We start from the raw sequence: 20,000 nt of genomic DNA, 5'->3' as shown, positions 1-20,000 counted from the left end.
AAATCCAGGTAGATTAAGTCAGACTGAATGTTCTTGTCCAGAGCTTCGCCTATGGCGTGCAACACCGACAATAGCTGGGTGACACACGAGCGGTTCTTCAAAAACCCGTGTTGTGAAAGGCTGATTAAGTGTTTCACGTGATCGCAAAAACGGGTGGCCACGCAACGTTCCAAGATCTTACTGATAATAGTAAGGAGTGAGATGGGCCGATAGTTTTCGGCGGGTTCTTTTGAGTCTTTCTTGTGAAGAGGTGTAATATCCGCAGTTTTCCACTCATAGGGTAGCTTACCCCGACTCAAAGAGAAATTGAAAAGCGAACAAAGAATAGGAGCAATTTGCTCAGAGCATTCTTTCAAAAGGCGCGGCGGGATGCCATCAGGTCCAAGTTACTCAAGCATTCCCTGACTTCATTAACCAGCACCTCCATATGAGAAATTTCCATATCGGTTAGTGAGTTATGCGATGGCGTGATGTTTACATCAGGGGTAGCCGGGAGAAATACGGAGCAAAAATAGTTGTTAAGAAGCTCCGCTTTCTGTTCTGGTTTTTCAGCAGCTACACCACTATAAGAGATTACTGAGTTCGCACCTGATCGGCCGCCGAGAAAAGCTTTGTGATAGCTCCAAAAGATCTTAGGATTGTCCTTGAATGACATTTCAATTTTAGCCAGATATTGGTGGTGTTTACATCGTATAACGTACTTGAGGTTTTGACTGAGAGCGCGTAGTTTTTGTTTGCGTTCTTTAGTCTTGTGCTGTCGATATTTCTTCAAAGCAGCGTACTTTTTTCGAATTAGGTGCCGCACTTCGCCATCAATCCAGGGCGGAGAGTTTGTGTCACGAACTGTTTTTGTTGGGACATGATCTTTTACGCCGGAGAGAAACAAATCCTTCCAATTAGACCAGTACTCGTCAATGTCCTCGGAGGCAGCAATTTGGAAAGGTGTTCTTGAGAGGGATTCCCGCAAAGCGTCGAGGTTTCCGTTTTTAAAATCGAACACTTGCCGAGTGGATCCCTTAGATCTCTTGAATCTTAATTTAATTGTGAATGTTATAACGTAATGATCCGAGGGAAAACGGCCATCTCGGGGGTGAAAAGTTGAAACATTCTCAATAACCTCGGGCCAGTTGGACAGCAGTAGGTCAAGTTTATTGCCGGAGATATGAGTGGGACCAGAGATAAACTGTTGGAGATAGTTATCCCCCATTAAATCACAGAAAACGTTGTGGTCCGCTCGGCCCCCATTGTTTATAGGGGCAGACATGTCTTCTGACCAATCCTGCCAATTCCGACAGGTTGAAATCACCCCCGAGTATTAAGCAGGATGATTCACCATTTTCCTGAAGCGAAGAGTTCAGTTGAGTAAGTGGTTCAGGTGCAATGTCGGGATGGTAGAAACAATAAAGAAGCACAGGTTTATCGTGTCCGTTTCTAAGTTCTACGACAACAAGCTCGGTGCTTTCCCTTTCAAGGTCATTACGTCTGGCAGTTTGATAGCTACCAACACTCCGCCAGCACGCTCGCCTATGTCCCTTCTATAGATGGTGTAGCTAGGAAGGATTTCGGTGTCAAAAATGGCGGCGTTCAGCCATGTTTCGGTTATCAGAACAACATCGAAGTCCCCACCATAGACAAGACGCTGGAGTAAAGTTATTTTGCAAAACTTTTTAGCGTCGTCTACTGACTTGACAATAGCTTTTAGGCTTGCCTTCAGGTATAAAGCGCGAAGCGAGTCACTCCAACAGGTCGGTCCCGGATTCGGATGAATCCCGACGAGATAAACTTCGCAGGGATTGAAAGTAGCCACCCGATTTGGGCCATACAAGATGGTGCACTTGAAAAACTTTCTTCTGGCGCTTACATGAGACTCCCCAACATTGTAAATTGGATTCAACTTGAAAAGAATATCACCAATCAGAGGTCGGAATGTTGCAGACGTATTAGCAAAATACAAACAGCAACGTTTGGCTCTTCTATTGACCAGCAATGGAAAAACAATACGTTGATGTTTCACTGATGAAGGGCACAAAGCAACACCAAATACCTCATTAGCAGGTCGTGAACCGCAACTAAACAATATGCAAATTCCAGTGGTATCGGTAGTTTCTCTCGTATTCAAGTAACAAGTCAATCTTGATCTTGGAACCAAAATTCGATAATTCTGGAACTTTAAAATCCCCAAAAGTGCACATTGTGTGTTGAAAGGCGGAGTTCTTGTAGAATTAAGTAAGACTGAGCACTCCAAGGTCAGCAAATTCGATAACATTACGGGGAGCAAAACGACACGTCTGACCTCCATGACACTCACGCAATAAGGATATGAAGCACGCTAGCGCTATTGAATTTATGTTATAAGGCTAATTGACTTTATTCACTAGCTATCAGGCAAATTTTTCAAAAACGTCATGATTCAACTGTTTTTCTAACACAATTCATATGCATGACGGGTTTCCTGAGCAAAAACCTCACCTTAGAATTAAGGACGTTACAAGGTGGAAGATCGTTTGTACATACGGAAAAACATTACTTTCATTGTCTTCAAGGTGACGATGGTGTTCGCATGTTTCTTTGCTGTGACAATCAGATTTAAATCACCGCACAGACTCGATTGCTTAACTTAAGTTACCTGTTAAATGAAGGCCAAGCTCCAATATATACGAATCATCACACCATGGCACAGTTCTAAGAGATACAACCGGCATAACCTGCGATCTGGCTCTATTTTAGTTTCGCGTGCTACGTAATGTGGAGTTGGCGAAACGAAAAATAAAGCCTGACCAAATTCCTCTTCGAAATTCCTTCCGCCCACCTTTTTTAATTGATTGACATGTCCTTCGTCGGCCAATCAAATTTACTTCCATTACACCAATACACGCGTGGACGGCAGATTCACGCTATTTTGTTTTGACCAAAGTTATTTACCGTGGGAGGAATATTATAAACGAATTCGAAAGTTACCGTTGGCTTTAATTTGAGAAAAACACATTTAAAGCATGGGGAATGTTTTCGACGACTATATTGCGGCAAAGGCCGGTGTAATTCTCCCTCCGAACTTCACTGAATATGCAATCTTTTAAGCTTGACATCTTAATTTGTAATTGAGATACTAGCATTTTGTCGTTGGACGGTTTGGCAATAGATTTTTAAAGAAAAAAAAGAGAAATACATTATTCCTTTAACGTGTTTCCCATGAAGGTTTCTTTGGTGATTTTTTCGGGTAATATCTTCAGTTGCAGTGTATTTCTAGAATTGCGCGCAGTAAAATCACAGGTAACCCAGGCTCACTGTGTGCGTCACGTAGGTATTAAAATATAGAGAACATATGAGGCGAAGTTTAGGTCTGAAAATTTGCTAGAAAATGGTAATCAAAATCGATAAAACTTACCATGTGGTGAGCTGTTGTTGTCTTTAATACGTACACGAAGTTTCGGGGAAAATGGTCCCCGTTCACCTTCCTTCATAATATAGTGACAAGGTAGGAGACGGAAGCCAGCGTCGGGACTCCGATCGACCCAAAACAAGCACGATTTTTTCCGCGAAAATCAAATCCAGTCGCTAAATAAACACGCCAGGTTCGTGGAATAGGAATTTCTCTAAACCATGAATCCACTGAAGCATCTCCAGGTAGCAACGCGGAGCCACCAGACTCCGTAAAACTTGTAAGTTAACCTGCTAAAATGGCGGCCAGAAAGCGTGGTACTCACGAAGTGCCCAATTCAAAATGGCACTGAACTCTGGACGCCTGGTGACGAGTATAATAAGTCTCCCTCGAGGGAGGGGAGTCCCAAATTGCTCACTGAGTTTTGTTTTTAGCAATTTGGGACTCCCCTCCCTCGAGGGAGACTTATTATACTCGTCACCAGGCGTCCAGAGTTCACTGTCATTTTGAATTGGGCACTTCGTGAGTACCACGCTTTCTGACCGCCATTTTAGCAGGTTAACTTACAAGTTTTACGGAGTCTGGTGGCTCCGCGTTGCTACCTGGAGATGCTTCAGTGGATTCATGGTTTAGAGAAATTCCTATTCCACGAACCTGGCGTGTTTATTTAGCGACTGGATTTGATTTTCGCGGAAAAAATCGTGCTTGTTTTGGGTCGATCGGAGTCCCGACGCTGGCTTCCGTCTCCTACCTTGTCACTATATTATGAAGGAAGGTGAACGGGGACCATTTTCCCCGAAACTTCTTGTACGTATTAAAGACAACAACAGCTCACCACATGGTAAGTTTTATCGATTTTGATTACCATTTTCTAGCAAATTTTCAGACCTAAACTTCGCCTCATATGTTCTCTATATTTTAATACCTACGTGACGTACACAGTGAGCCTGGGTTACCTGTGGTAAAATCATGATACGTTTGGCTGTTAATTTTTTGATGGAGTACGAACAGTAAGATGGGCTCGCAAAGTTTCTTTTATTGTTGTACAATTGATCTCTCTGGAAACATGCCATTTTAGTTTCTGGAGTGTGAGTTTTAAGTTAAATCAACTGGAAATATTATGAAGTGTGCAAAAAAACCGTGTCATCAGTCATGTACAGTAAATAAATAAAGCCGTTTGATACACAGATATTCAAAACATGCATTCGTGTAACTTGCGATTTTATCAGCATCTCCTCCTGTTGATATATATGTCCCTTGTCTCATCCAGGAAACCAATATGCATCGGCTTTCATTGCCATTTGAAAGAACCAGCTATTTAGCGGCTTTCAAAACATCAGGGAACTTTGTGCCAAAGTTCTTTCAACCCCATGGCCACAGAGCTCGACAACGGAATCGCTAATTTCACTCGTTCCAGAGATTCAAACCCGATTCTGGACAAGTTATGAGATATTTCAGATGGCATATCTCCATTTATAGAAAAAAAATCAAGTTACACCGTCCACGGCATTGTAAGAACAAAAGGGAGCAAATTTCTTCGTACACTTATGGCGGATTAGTCTCGAGGACTTCGCGAGAGCTCCGCGCAATCACGATGGCATTTTCACTTCCGTTGTTTCAACAGCCAATCAGATCACGAGTTTGGTCGGCCACAATTTGGCCGACCAAGCCCAATTTTAGCGAGCGACGACTTAAGAGAACATATAGGCAAAACTAAAAATGGGCCTGATCGCAGGTTACAACTGGCAGAGAAAGAGTATTAAAATTAAGGATAAGTACTTAAGTTCCCAGAACCAGCTTAGTAAATTTTTAGGGAAAGAATGTGACAAATCAATTCAATTTCACTACAAACCTTATCGTCACAAACAGTTCAGCAATATGTCTCAGAATATTTTCCACAGTCCTACACGAGAGATCCTGGGGCCCATTTCTCGAAGGTCCCGAAACTTTACGGGCCATTTTCGGGTGTCACAATTCCTTTTGTATCTCAAGAATGCAGAGGACTTAAGTCGTCAAACTTCACAGTCATTTTGCTTTTTGTTACCTTGAAAAAATGTCAAAATATCGGCTTTTCAAAACAAGCGGTTGACAGTTTTACAGATGGCTTTTCGGACCCGAAAAGTTTTCGGGACTTTCAAGAAAAGGGCCCCTGGGCTCACTTCCGGCTCCAAGATGTGTCTTCCAAAACTCAGAGGCCATTCACACTACGTGTCGTCCAACAATATCGATCTAAAAATCTTTCATACTAAATTTTAAAAATCACCTCCTACGCAAAAGGACGACAAGGAATAGGTAATTACATTTTTCTTTGGCCTTGACTCACGCATGTAATTATTAGCAGTAAATCGATGAAGAAAGAAAGTTTGAGACGATCCTTAGCACTTACTCTTAGTCTAAGTAAGTCACAAGCATATTCTGTGTACTACTTAGGGAAAGGAAAATGAAAGGAACTTTATTTAAAGTGGTACTACGACCAAAAAAACAATTCTTGTTTTTCTTTGGATTTCAAAACTATGTTAAAGGGCCACCGACAACCACAAGTCTTTGCGGGCGTGCAAGCTATCGGTGCCATTTTCTGTAATACAGAAACTAGTATTTCTTGAAAAGTCAAATTCCATCGCCTCACATCGTCGTGTTTTGGATGCCCAGTAGCTTCAAACTTTGTTAATATTTTCCTTAATGTTTAAATATTCTATTTTTGGCGTTATTTGGGTGTTGTGTTCGTGTTAAAAGCGAAATGAAAACTGTGAAGAAAGGTCGTCCGCCGAGGAAGGAAAAGCGCCATGTTATTTGGCTCACTACTTCAACCTTAAGATTATGGAACGAAAGGAGGAAGGCGTTTGGATTAAAAAACAAATCGAACAGTGAATTCGTAGAAGTTCTTCTTCACGGGATGATGTTGAAAACCACGAGTTCAGAGGATTGCCCGGATGATAACAACAACAAAGGCGCGCAAAAGACACTGGTTGACGGTGGCCCTTTAACTAAACACTAACTGACCCAAGTTTTAAATTCTGATTTTAAAAAGACACCTGTTTATTTTAACTGGAATTTTCTTATTTATTGGTCCGCCATTACTAACTTTAAAATCTTGAGAGAGCTGGGTCGAGGAGAAAATGACGTCAAAGACTCACTAGTTTAAGAATGCAATGATTGTGTACGCGGCTGAATTAATATGCAGCACGGGAGTTTCGGGCTTTCAGACTTGTAAACCCGTGTTTTGCATATATAATAAATTGCGTTTACACGCTGAAATTTTAAGCTAGTGAGTAAATGACGTCATTTTCTCTAGATCCAACCCTCTGATGTCCAATCGGTCAGTTTTGAACTTGAGTGATGGCGGACCGTGAAATCCAAAACTTACACTCAAAATAAACAGCCTTCGGATAAAACTCAAAAGCTCAAAATTTTGCCAGTTAGGTGTTAAGCGAACACACTTTCAAAATGTGAAGAAAAAAAGGAAATGATTTTTTGATCATAGTACCACTTTAAGTGTCTTGTCTTAGAAGACAAGACACTTAAATAGAGCACTAATTAGGGACACTTTAAACTGAAATCAACAAATAAACACAATCCGCAAATCAAACGTTGGTTTTTGAGGAGAAGAGAAAACCAGAGTACCCGGAGAAAACTTCTCGGAGCAGAGTAGAGAGCCAACAAACTCAACCCACTCATGACGCCTGGGAATCGAACCCAGGCCCTATTCACCTTGGGGAATAAAGGCTTTGTCTTTGCATTGTCTTTACCCGTCCAGCCTTACACTGAATGAGAGCTTCTACGGGCAAAATCTTTCGTTTGGACATTGAGTGATATGGGTCTATTGGTAGGAGGCGAGTGCTCTCACCACCAGTAGTCGCCAGCCCTGCAACCCTGCACAGAGGGAGGTGCGTACTCCTCGGTATTGGCTGCGTTTCTCTCGCTTGTCCGGCCGGTTGATGTTGTAGTTCCTTCGATCGTCAAACCCTCTCTGATTTTAAGCTCTTTGCAAAACACGTTGACTCAGATACATTGTATGCAAGGGGTTTACTTACATTTCTATTGTTTAACTTATTATGTTACAGCGATATTTCTTCTTTACAAACATTGACGTCTCAGGAGAAATTCAAACAAGACAAAGACAGGCCCAGATTATAATTTTTTTCTTTTTCACAGTAAATATTAATTATTTAGCGTTTTATCATAGCCTTTCCAAAGTTTGTTTTAATTTGTAATTAACTTTAGTTAGATATTAACGGATGAATAGCCACCTCGTGAAAATGGTGTTAATAAAATTATTATTATTATTATTATTATTATTATTTCTTTTAATATTCAAATTTGCCACCCACGGAAGAAAAGAAGTCAATGTTTCAACGATAACGATTGGTGACGTCACGAGAAACATCGCTATTGTTAACTTAGGTAAGTTGAGTGCAGTACTTTGAAATAAAAATGCCAACTACTATTGGGTTTCAAAAATGGCACTGTGTTACAAATCTGCAAACTACGTATTATATATTGACTGTCTGGTTGGCACTTAGCGATAGCTACTACTGGTCTATTTGGAGTCTTTTGTTGCATAAATTAGCTCGGCTCAGTCAATTGAGAAAAAACTGATCCATCAAACTGCAGTTAGGATCCCAGTTAGGCTAGGATATGGGCACTTATTTGTCGTATCAGACTAGGTTTTGCAATTTACGATTTCAACTTTTCGCTCGTCTGTCAATTAAATAGCGATGATGTTGTTGACGTCACCTATTGTCATTAATGTGCAACCAAGAGCCTGATTGGCTGTCGAAACAAAGGGTCTTTTGTTCCTGTGGTTGGCACTTTTGAATAACAAAAACAATGTTTGTAAACAGATATCTTCCCTACAGATAATAAGTGATTTAATGAGTCATCAGTACAAGTCCTCCTGAAAATTGCACACGTGACTGCTGACCGCTTAATCTCTTAGATAAAGATATGATTAATCGCAGGATCAAACAGGGAACTATCATCAGAGTGTCACTTCAATGTAGTGTATATTACCTTTATCAAGACCTTTATTATTATTACAAATATGACGAAAGTTAATATATATGAAAGCGATGCCTATTTAAACTGCGGAGAGATGAATCAAGTCAAGATGCTGATCATCGCAGTTATTTAATTAACGTTACTTGAGCAGTAACGAAAGGTAAGCCTGAAAAATTCAGGGTTTCCTTTCGTTACTGGTGAAGTAACGTTAATTAATAACTGCGATGATCAGCATCTTAACTTGACTTTTATTACAACTACAATCATTACACTATAGTTCCAATTACAATCGATTATAAAGGACGCAATCAATTACGATGTCCTCCTCTGCCCGTAAACAGCAGAGCTAATCGAGGCTGTCAGGGAATACATAAAATCACTTTAACTTGGGCTGAAACAAACAACCTATTGTAGGTCACACAGGATATACAAGTAACTCTATTAGGGCTCCCGTACGGGGATCTTCCGCAGGGGCACCCAACGTCAATTTTCGGCAAATATCTGTTCGCAAGACGATTTGGGATCTAGAATTTTTAGACTTTTTGTTGTAAAATCTCTTGCTTGCCTGCCTCTCCTAGGATTTTCGAACATCTGAAAAATGGTATAATTGCCCATTTTCAACGGATTTTTACCCTAAAAAGGCCACCTAGAATTTTCGGTAGCCTTTTTTCTGGCTGAAATTTTCGAAAAGCTAAGTTTTGATCCCTATAATTTTCGGATCACTAGTTTTTCAGCTAGGAAATCCGAACACGTGAAAAATTTTTAGGGGATAAAAATATGCCTATATCTACCGTTTAAATACTAAAATACGTTTAACAATGCTATGTTAAAGTGGTTTTGAACTATATTCTCGTTGGGTGCCCCTGTTACAATGTTAAACTATAAATCGATACTGGTCTACAAAATTAACTTACAATAATTAATAACCTACTGAGGTAAAAAACCTATCAATAATATATGAAATGATTAATTAACTAATCAGTCACTACTGAGATGACTTCTCAGACTACGTTTAAAAGCACTCAAACTATAGAGATTGCGCAACTCTCGTGGCACCGAATTCTAATTGTCTGCGCCGCGATACTGGAACGACTTTTGGGTAAGCGCTGTGCGGCACTTCGGAATATTAAGATCGTTTGTGTCCCTATTGTTATAGCTATGAACCTGGGACCTCTTCTGAAACACATTTACCAAATAGCTCCAGTACGTGTCTGATTATTCATACATTCGTACATCTGAACGGCCTCTCGAAATCTAAAAGCCTCTTGTACTGAAAACAGCTTCAACTCTTTGACAGTAGGTGTTATGTGTTCATATTTCCTCTTCCCGGATGACAAACGGGCTGCAAAGTTCCGAACATGTTGAAGTTTAGAAATGTTAGATTAACTAGTACCTGCCCATACGGATGAACAATAAAATATCTTAGTAAAACCGAGAGAGTTTAAAACAATCAAAAAGAGTAGGTTTATCAAGCAAGTGACGAATTCTGCTGATCATTGCTAGTTTTCCTATCAGTTCACTTGCCAAAGTGCTGGTGTGCTCATGAAAGGTTACTTAGGTGCTTATCTACTATCACACCAAGGTCTTTCACTGAGTCAACAACAAGCAGTCCATTTCCTTAAACTGTTAAAGGCGGGATATATGTTTGCGCCAGCATTTTTTTGGAGCCAAGCGCACAGAACTTTGTTTTATCAGGGTTAAGGAGTCGGTTTTCGCAGCACCAGGAAGTAACTCGATTCAAATCCTGTCGAAGGTCTTCAAGTCCTCTATGAACATCCTTATTGGAAAATGAGATGTAAAGCTTTGAATCGTCTACATAAGATTCTACGCTACAAATGTGGCAGACTGATAGTAAGTCATTGATGTACAGGTTAAAAAGCAACGGCCCAAGAATAAGAATGGACTCCTAGCTGTGGTACAACACGGCTAACCGTAAGAGAACTCGAGAGGAGAGGGAGCTATGGATTTGCACGCGTTGAGTTCTGCCAGACAGGTAATTTTGAAAACAAGTTAAAACTGAATCGGATACATTGAGGTTACGTAGTTTCGCAAACAATATCTGATGATCAATACTGTCAAAGGCCTTGCTAAGGTCCAACATCAGCACAGTGGGCACATGACAAACAAGTTTGAAAATTCATGCTCATCAACTACAAATCGAGAAAAACTGTACAGCTCTGCCAGTCTGACAAAGAGTTAAGAATATATACAAGTTTCACAAAGTTCACTTGTGTTTGTCCTGAAAATGCAGGAAACCTTGTCCAATGGTCAGCCCTTGTTTCTTCAGCTTACAAGACTCAATCAACACTCACTCCTGAAGCTTGCGCCTGTGGGCAAACAAATTAATTAACAGAGCGATCAGTCCTTTATTGTATTTCAATTTATCACACTAGGCAGATTTACAGAACGTCACGTTTTAAGAATAGAGTTTGAAGTCGAATAGAAAACTTAGGCTTATTTTGCATTAGAAAGAACTTTTGTTGTTCCCATAGGGAAAAGGGTCTATTGTTCCCGCTATGCAACATGGCTGCCGTGCAAAACCTCTATTGCTTTTGTTTTCAGCGAACGCATGCGCAGAAGAGAGATGTAGAATCGCGTTGGCAAACGTCAAGCTGAGATTTAAGTTTTGCCAAAATCAAAGAAACCTGTTTGATTTCGCGCAACGTTTTGCCTGTTATATCTAAAGATATCCAACAAGTTTTCAAGAAAAGGAGCAAAGTTGAAACATTAAATTATTATGCTTTTCTACCGCTTGCCATTAACCCTTTCAGGTAATTAAAGGCGATAATAAATTTATATATTATCAAAAGATTATTATCTTCATTGTGTTCATCGTTAAAAGATGAAGAGCTTTGGGGCTGGGAACCACATATCCACGTATGGTGAGTCAAATCTTAACAATGTACCTCGTGGTCCCGCTACTCGTACACTTGTAACCCGCCGTTAACGTTCCCACAATGCAAAGAGTTTCCCACCGTTGTCAGCAATTCGGGCCTCCATATAGAGCGTTTTCAAATGACGTCACGGCGGCCATGTTGGTGTTCCAAACAAAGGAATGGCGGCCATGATGGTGTACCAAACTAATCCTCCGGGAATTAAACACTATATTCATGCAAATACTTTCTTCTGTTTCAGTAATCCAATATGGCTGCTGGTCACGTGACTGAAAACGCTCTATACTAGGGAGCTTAAAGGGGCTAGGTCAGGTAATTTTGTTTAATTTTGTTAATTATGAGCTCTAAACGTCAAATTGGCAGAGCAAGAGTCTTTCATTTGCAAAATCACGGCTACATAACAACTGAAAATGATTTTCCAGCTTTGTAAATGACATTTTGATATAGACTGATATAAATTTGAAAGAAGGTGGGCCGACGTTTTTCAAATTTACCCAAATTCAATCCGTTACAATCCTCTCCAGTTTTGTCCATCCATGTCCCTTCTTGGCTTCCCTGTGTTTTGTTAGAGTTCTTGTATAGTTTTGAACAGTTATTTTGATATTTTAGTTAATTCTATGACCATTCGATCAGTGCTGAAACTTGCCTAAAATTGCGTGACCTAGCCCCTTCAAGCAAGGACAGCGACTGCGACGGCTACCAGAAAACCACAAAACAATAGCTCTAATGAGAAAAAAACAAAACCTCTGGACGCCCTGCACGTGCGTTTTCCATTTGAGTGTGTGCGGCCGTGTTTTCACGACGGCCGTCGTCTCGCTTAACATTCCTGAACGTGGTTTGTTTGCAGACTTCGTTGGTGACTTAAAAATGATACGCGTTTTCAAAGGTAAGATTAAATGAGGAGAGAGCAGCCAATGCAATAATAATAATAATAATAATAAAGATAGGGACCATAAGATCTACGACGGCGACGTCGACGAAAACGTCACCTCAAAATATCACTTTGCTCTAGTAAAAGTCTTTCGCGATTATTCCATCTCGTTCACGTCGCACAATGTGGGCGAAGTATCCGAAAAATAAATTGGTACGAGCGGTTTCATACTGAAAATAGAGAATGAAAGATTCTGTTGCATGCTAACGTTGTCGCCAAAACCCAAAATTTCGTCATTTCACGTCGTCGTCACGCAGACAACCGCAAAAATGTGAGCTAAAATCCGTGCTGCACGTGCAGCACAATTATTTATGCTCTTTTAACCAATGATATTATGTCGTTTCGTGGCGTTTTCGTCGACACCGTCGTCGTAGATCTTAAGCTTCTTCCTAAAGGCGGCGAAATACGAGATACGAAAACCCTCAACTTGTCGTGCAACATTGTTTCGTTGCACATTTTGGTCGATGTTTCGCGTTTTTCACCTTACGTGATCAACTTGACCCGCAACAAAAACATTTTTGCGGGTTGAAGAAATGCAGGGCGCTGATCGGTTGATTTGCTAGTACACGAGCGCATTTGTTGCGCAACAAGTTGTGAGCTTGATGAAAAACGAGCAACATAGCGAAAAATTTGTTCCTCAGAGTAGACCCGCGCTCTTCTCTTCGCAACAACTTTCTTCAACCCGCAACAAATGTTTTTGTTGCGCGACAAGTTGATCATGTCAGGTTAAAAACGGGAAACATCGACCCAAACTTGCAACGAAACAATGTTGCGCGCCAAGTTGAGGGTTTTTGTATCTCGTATTTCGCCGCCTTAATAATAAAAATGGTTCGCCTGTTGTATTACTGATTGAAATTGCCAACTCGCTTAAGCTACCTGGTTTGGTGACTTAAATTTAATGAGAATTTTGTTGAAAATTGCGAGTCACTTAACTTTAAGCGAGTTGGGAAAGGAACTGTTTTCACGGAATTTTCGGTTGTCAGTCGCTAAGCGACCTGAAAAACCGCTCGTGAAAACACGGCCTACATCTCTCCGCCGTTCTAACCCTGACAACGACGAGAACTGATCAAATTTGATGTTACGTGAGGAAGTCTCTCTAAATATCCACACGGTTCTTACCAATTTTATTCCTGGAATGTTAACGTTCACTTTCCATGTAGAGCTACTTGGACTAATGCCAAATTATTACAATAACGGCAAATAATGTTTTTAGACAACGTTCTCGTAGTCGTGCTCGTCGTTTAGCAAAAGCAACAGTTGGCGGTCACATGTCATTTTTGTTTTCTTGCTCCTCGCCAAACTAGAAGCTTTTCATATTTAAAAAAATCAGCCCAATCCCGGCCCTGTATAGAGGAGGTCATCGTTATCTCTGTCATTACAGCTATGCTATGTTGACGATGCCTTACAAGACCGAAACAGCTGTCCATCGCTGCCGCTCCCGGTGTCATGTTATCGTTGTGGGCATGCCTAAGGTACTGGCCTGACCGCGGGGTTGGTGTTACTTCGTGTCCACCTCGCTTTAAATTGTTTTATATCTGTCATTAACCGGATTTACTAAAAACGTTTCGCCCATCAACGGGGTGAGCAATATTTAAAAACCATTTAAGGGGCTCTTGTCCACAGAATGTCAAGTATTAAGAGCGGAAATTGGACACAGAACCCCGCGCCCTAATTAAGGGGAGCGAGAATGAGCCCACAACCAAACTACTCAACCCCGTCATGCACACCCATATCACCATATATGGGAATAACAAACACTTCCAAGCAATCACAATAGACCGATAATGGTTTATACTCTTTATGTGGGCTAGCTCGAAGTACACACAGAATATCTTGTGATATCGGCGGGTCGCGTGGTCATTTCCCGAGCAGTATTCTCTCATGGTACCGCTGGCCCCGAGTGTGGTGGATACAGTATTTGAGAGATAACATGCATTTAAAAAAGGTTGTCTTTTAGACAATTAATTGCTACCTTACTTTTTACCCTCAGGGCAGAGTGTCTCCTCTCCCGGGTATTTACCTTGATAATTTCAGTATTTGTCGCGGCACGGAACGTGCTTCCCTCAATAACTTTGTCCTTTACGTGATAAACATGTAATTGCATGGGTCCTATGGCAATTAAGGATTAACTTCACGCGCAGTTTCAAAGTTTTCACAAAATTGCCCGAGTCGCAAAATGACGAGGGTGATTTGAAAAAAATTGAAAATACAAGTGAAATTAATCCTTAATTGCACGAGGGAACATAGCGATTACATGTTTATCACATAAAGGGCAAAGTTATTGGGAAAGCCCGTCCGTGCCGCGACAAATGAGAATCAACACGCTCCCATTCGGTTAAAGTTCAATTCAATAAGTCGTTGCTGTCAATAGAAATAGCGCTTAAAATGTATTTGATATGTGCACAAAGAAGTAGTTAATTCTGGAAGAGGATTCTCTTGTAACTTCGCTTGCTCTGGATAAGCAACTGTTAACCAATCAGGATCAAGTAATCATGCCCCCTTCTTGATTACCAAAATTGTCCTCGTGATTAAGAAAAAATGACCTGCGTCTCAGCCAATCAGAATTCAGTAATTTTGCCCCGTAGGTGATAAAAAAAGATTATGTGTATTAAAAAAGAAAAACTTACTTTTTTGCCTCACTGCTGAGGGTCTCTTCTCTCGGGTATTTTACTTTGATAATTTCTAACCCTTGACCTGAACCAATGGCAATGAGACCTGATCTAGGAAATGTTGCCAAACAGGAGGCCATATTGCCCCAACAATTCATTACAGCAAGAAGATCTCCAGACCTTACGTTGAACAGCTGAAGGAGACAGCCAGATGCGTAAAAGGACGTCAGAGAAACACACTCCTCGTCACTGATGAATTTACAATAGCCAGGGAGGTCATCACTCAAGTTAAGACGCACTTTACCAGAAATTGTATCGAGAACGTAGTTATGCGTGTTTATCAAAATAAATTGACCCTTGGGTGAAAATGATGCCATCTCATCAGAACTAAAAAATCTGTGACCCACGAAGAAATGCCAGAGCGGTTCGGTTTTACCAAGTTGCTTCAGTTCAATTTCCCTACCATCAGTGGAGGCAAACAGCTGGAGGTCCTTGTGCCAAGCAAGCAATTTCCCGGGAAGCAGTTTAAATGTTTCCACAATCTCTCCACCAACAACATCCAAAATGACCCCACCTCGCTTTTTAAAAGTTATGCATGCCGCCTGATCATCTGAAATAGGAAAGAGAGCATCCGCGCCAAACATCCATTGTCGCATGCAGACTGACAAATCAAAGTTCCACAGTTCAAGAGTGCTCTTCGTTGCAAACAAGATGCCTTGTTTTACAGCTACAAAATCACGCATAGTAGGATTCTCAAACTCTTTCTGTCCCTTGACTTCCCCATTTAAAACGTCCCAAGCCAAAATTTGTTCCGGATAGTTCCGCGATTCGTTTAAAACCGTGACTTTCGCATAAACACTCTCGCCGGTTAACGAGAATAGAAGAGAATCGAAACATCGGGATTCAGGGTTCTTCGTTGGTGGATTCCGATAAACCATTTCCATGTAACCTTCCCACAAGCGGTTCCTTAAAAGAGAATGGCTATTAAACACTACGGCAGGAAAAAAGTCCGGATCTCCCAAAATGAAAGGATCTCCTAACAGAAAACCACCGATTTCATGGGACTCTAACTCAACGGAATTACAACTAGGAACATCAACAACGTCCATCGAATAGTGATGCTCAGGCCCCTCAGTGACTCCTAAACAAAACGTTTTGAAGCTAGCTCGTTTTAAATGTAAACAAAAAAGAAATCGACTGTCCGGTGAGAATCTGATCATTCCACACACAGAGTCCAAAGATGCCTTTGCCAGAGTTGAAAAACCACTTTCCCTGTCAACTAAACAAACTGAGCCCGTTGAATGGGAAACAGCCACGAGCTTTCCATCTCGGGACATCGCAAAAGATGAAATATCTTTATCTGTGTTGAAACGATTAATCTCCTTGCCATCGTTTAGATTCCACACCACAAGACATTTTGCATCGTCTGGATAATCACTTAACATCTCGTCGCCGCATATTGAACAGACAGAAAAGCTGCACTTACTGGTAGGAAAAAGCGGCTTCAAGTCCCCACTAAAGGAAAACGAATGGCTTAGCTCCCCTGGCAAGATGACATCCTTGCTGGGATGAAATACCACTGAACGGTATAAACCAAACAAGGATGACCTTTTATTGATGACTCTGATTTCGGGAAATAACAAATCATTGTATTTTGATTTGACATAACGCTTCCATTCGAGGTTACCAGAAGCAAGTGACCACAACTGAATGGATCCATCGCAGCATTCACACACCATGAATTCTAAGCTGGGGGACACATCGAAACAAGCCGCCCGTGAAAAACAATAAAACACAGATTGAACATCTCCAAGGGAGTCATTTTTCCTTAAGACCTCCATGTAAGGCCTATCGGTATACTTGGTCTCCAGAAGCTGGCGGGAGTCAGAGGATAGTTTACTACTTCCTTCGTTCAACAGACTTTGAAAGATGGTAAACGGATATACCTCTAAGGTTTGGCGGTGCTTCTTTAAAACAATCAATAATGACGAAAGTGTCTCTTGACACTCGGTAGATATCGTTTTCAAACCACCGTGTTTCATTGCACAAACGATATCTTCTGTGGCTGCTGATATGTTCACACAAATCTTTGCATACAAAAGCTCAGGACATAACACATAGTTTCCAATCACTTGTTCCATGCTGCAGGATCTCATGTCCTGGTCTAACTCTAGCATGTGCTGAACACCATGTTCCAAGGCATACCTTGAAGTGCCAGTAAAGGATTGCGAGTTGCTAACACCTTTACTCTTTAACTCGTCAAATTCCTTAGAGCAAAGAGTAGAAAGGATCTTATGGCCTTCCATTTCCTCCACGCTGAAAATGTGCTGCTCGTAGCGTGACTTGTCTGTCAACCAGTCCTTCACTGATTTATGAAAGAAATGAATACGGTTATCGTGAACAGGAAGGAGTGATGACACAATGGCAATGGCTTTGCTCACCTTTCGCATAACACTCAAGGACGACGACTTCGTGCACAGCAATTTAGGAACAAAACCCAACGGCAGTGGTTCCCTTGCAGCTGCAATTGCACTCAGAAAACAAAGAAATTGCTCTTCTGTTATGTTCAGTTCCTTACACAAGTCTTGTTCCAACCGTTGGAAATACGACTGGTAAACACACGAGATGCCCGACGGAAGGGTCTTCTCCAGTTGTTCCAAGGTAATAACGATTGGACACTTAGCCCTTATAAAATCTACCAAAAACTGGGCACACAGAAAAACTCCCTCTGACTTTTGCACGAGATCATCTAAGACAAGCTCGGGCCTTTCAACTTGTAATAAAACGCTTAGACTCTGTTCAAAGTAAAACCGAATGTCCTTCAAGTTGTCTTCATCTTTTGGCTCCAGTCGCAGTGGACGCAAATCTTTCAGGCTGTCCCAGATGTTAACTTCAGGTCGCGTCGTCACAAAAAATCGAAGCCAAAGTGGCAGATCCTTAAACAAACTGGATATCACGTCAAGAAGCTCATTTCGCCCTTGGTATTGACTTTCATCTAATGCATCTATTACCACAAGAGATGTAAAACCTGGATCTGCTACCATGTTCAGAGGTTCTAAAAAAAGCAAATAAAAGAGATCTACCACTTCCATGTTGTTGATCTCTACACCTAGATTTCCAGAGAACTGTTCCACAAGAGCTTTCTTGTACTCTGGAATACAGCATGAGAGGTGACAAGCTAAGGACTGCATCATCACCTTGGGATTCCTGTGTCGTGCTCTGTCATGGTGACAAAAATGGCTCCCTGCCAATCTGCCAGCTTCTTGCATTCTTCTGCACATCTCAGCAGCGATGACAGATTTCCCCATCCCTGCATTTCCACTGACCACCAAGACACGATTTGGAGAGCTTTCATCATCCAACCACCTGTTGATTTCAGCAAAGAAAGACTCACGGGTTCCTTCTAAGTATCTCTTTGTATAATCTCTGACATCACGTTGGGTGTCAACCCTGGCAAGTTTCTTTCGGATTATATCCTCCTGATCGGTGTTGTGCTGTGTCTCATGGATTTCAGTAACAATTTGATGTATGTCTTCAATCATGAAATTGCCTTCCTCAACAATCCCTTGGGTTGTTGACTGCTGGATTCGCAAGTCTTTAAGGATAGATTTGTTTTCCTCGACATTCTGTTTGACTGTGGTCTGAAGCTGAAGCATGTCATGAAGTTGAGTCTTGAGATCCGCTTCCCTTTCTGCCCAGTCCCGTAAAACGTCAAGATAATCCTCCTCTCCACATCGCTCTGCCTTTAATCGATCAATCTCTGCCTGACTTAACCCAAGGGGCACTAAAACGGCACTTATTTCCTTCCACAGAGTATTGAACATTGGTGCATCGACACCAGTGGTTGTCACATGCCCATACACTTGATTACGGAAAAACTTGATGCGGGCAAGGTTTGCCTCTGGAGTGGTGTCACTTGCCGCTGGTTTGCGATGCCATCCTGTGTGGGGAGGGGTAAGTCCACAAATGTTGGTCAGAAGGAGGAAAAGCAAAGTTATATCAAATGTGTTAGAATCAGGAGCAGCTCCACCACCAGGGAACAGCTTGTCCCACTGCTGCCTTTTGAGAATTCTCCTGCGTAAAAGGTTGTTAAGGATGGAATAACAGGAATTAAGATCAGCTGCTAAGTTTGCAGGAGGGTGATGAGTGTCAAAAACATTTCTCAGTACAGTTGTTCCACCATCAATAATAAGTCGACTGAGCTTAGCTCCATTTGTCTTCTCCTCAGAGCTGGCCAAGGGACCAGGTGTGGCCATTGTAATCCAAACTAACGATTTTTTACATTGTATCTGAATGGAGAAGAACAATAATATTACAGTAATCAATAATTATTGCCCAATTGGTTTCCACTGAGTCATCACTATCTTTAATTAAGGAGTGTAACTGCAGTGCGTACGATTTACCAAAACAAAAAGCTAAGAAATCAAGGATTTCCTTTGGCTAATACTCCTTATTCCAAAATGGCCGCTGATTTATGCAGATATAAATTGGCCCTTGTTGCCTCGTTCAAGATAAAATATTCTTTTGAATTTTAAGCTTAAGAACGAGGCATCAAGGGCGTATTTGAATAAAAACAATAAAATATTTAAATGGTGGCCATTTTGGAATAAGGTGTATACTTATAAAATAAACTGCCTTGATTTACAAGTGACTACAAAACTTCAAAGATGTATGCCAATGCAGAAAAACAATAGGAAATGACAAGGCACACAATCGAGTTATCCAGACATTTACATTGTGGGAAGGATGGAATATTGGCACAAGAATGAAAGATGTTGGGGGCTAGCAGGAAAAACAAGGTAAGACTGCTAAGAGGAAGCTTGCTCTTTTGTTCCCTTTACATCAACTTTTAAACAAGCTTTTTGTTTCAAAATTTTCAAGCTTAGTGACTGCATGAACTTAAAACAATTGTGTGCTTGAGGTTAACACATTAAGTTCAGCTTAACTAACTCGCTTACCTATAAAATGGCATTACACTGTATAAACAAATCATGTAACACTTTGGCTTCCTGTTTCAAAGCTCCCTAAAATGCAGCTGAAATAGAAATCAGGAGCATCATGTTGCTGACTGATAAAAAGCATGAAGACAGAGTCTCACAATAATAATCAATATCTTAAAAATAGTTTAAAATTACCTTGTTAGAAAACTACTTCATAGCACATTATTATACACAAAAATGCAAGAGTTA

General features: G+C 41.0%; 2 protein-coding genes across 11 annotated transcripts in view; both read right to left on the bottom strand.

Moving 5' to 3' along the window:
* Nucleotides 1-3,739, bottom strand: part of LOC138040806 (uncharacterized) — a 19,539-nt gene extending 15,800 nt beyond the window's left edge. Inside the window, exon 1 of one of the 4 annotated variants that reach the window (XM_068886484.1) lies at nt 3,386-3,739. The gene's annotated coding sequence lies outside the window, so the exon portion shown is untranslated. Of the gene's footprint in view, nt 1-2,626; nt 2,776-3,385 lie in introns of those variants that run through there. The other 3 variants (XM_068886478.1, XM_068886475.1, XM_068886498.1) reach the window with 3 other exon arrangements.
* Nucleotides 3,740-10,495: 6,756 nt separating this feature from the next.
* LOC138040901 (uncharacterized) overlaps nt 10,496-20,000 on the bottom strand; it is a 23,282-nt gene continuing 13,777 nt past the window's right edge. For all 7 annotated transcript variants that reach the window (XM_068886652.1, XM_068886627.1, XM_068886660.1 and 4 more), the window contains 3 exons: nt 19,770-19,846; nt 14,830-19,100; nt 10,496-10,704 (listed from right to left, as the gene is read on the bottom strand). In XM_068886652.1, the coding sequence (XP_068742753.1) occupies nt 10,686-10,704; nt 14,830-19,067 (4,257 nt within the window). In that variant the 5' untranslated portion in view covers nt 19,068-19,100; nt 19,770-19,846 and the 3' untranslated portion in view covers nt 10,496-10,685. The remainder of the gene's footprint in view (nt 10,705-14,829; nt 19,101-19,769; nt 19,847-20,000) is intronic.

This window comes from Montipora capricornis, chromosome 1, assembly GCF_036669925.1.
Source record: "Montipora capricornis isolate CH-2021 chromosome 1, ASM3666992v2, whole genome shotgun sequence".
In the NCBI taxonomy this organism is placed as follows: Eukaryota; Metazoa; Cnidaria; class Anthozoa; order Scleractinia; family Acroporidae; genus Montipora; species Montipora capricornis.
Note: the sequence above shows the minus strand (reverse complement) of the source record. Positions and strands in the feature narration are given on the sequence as shown.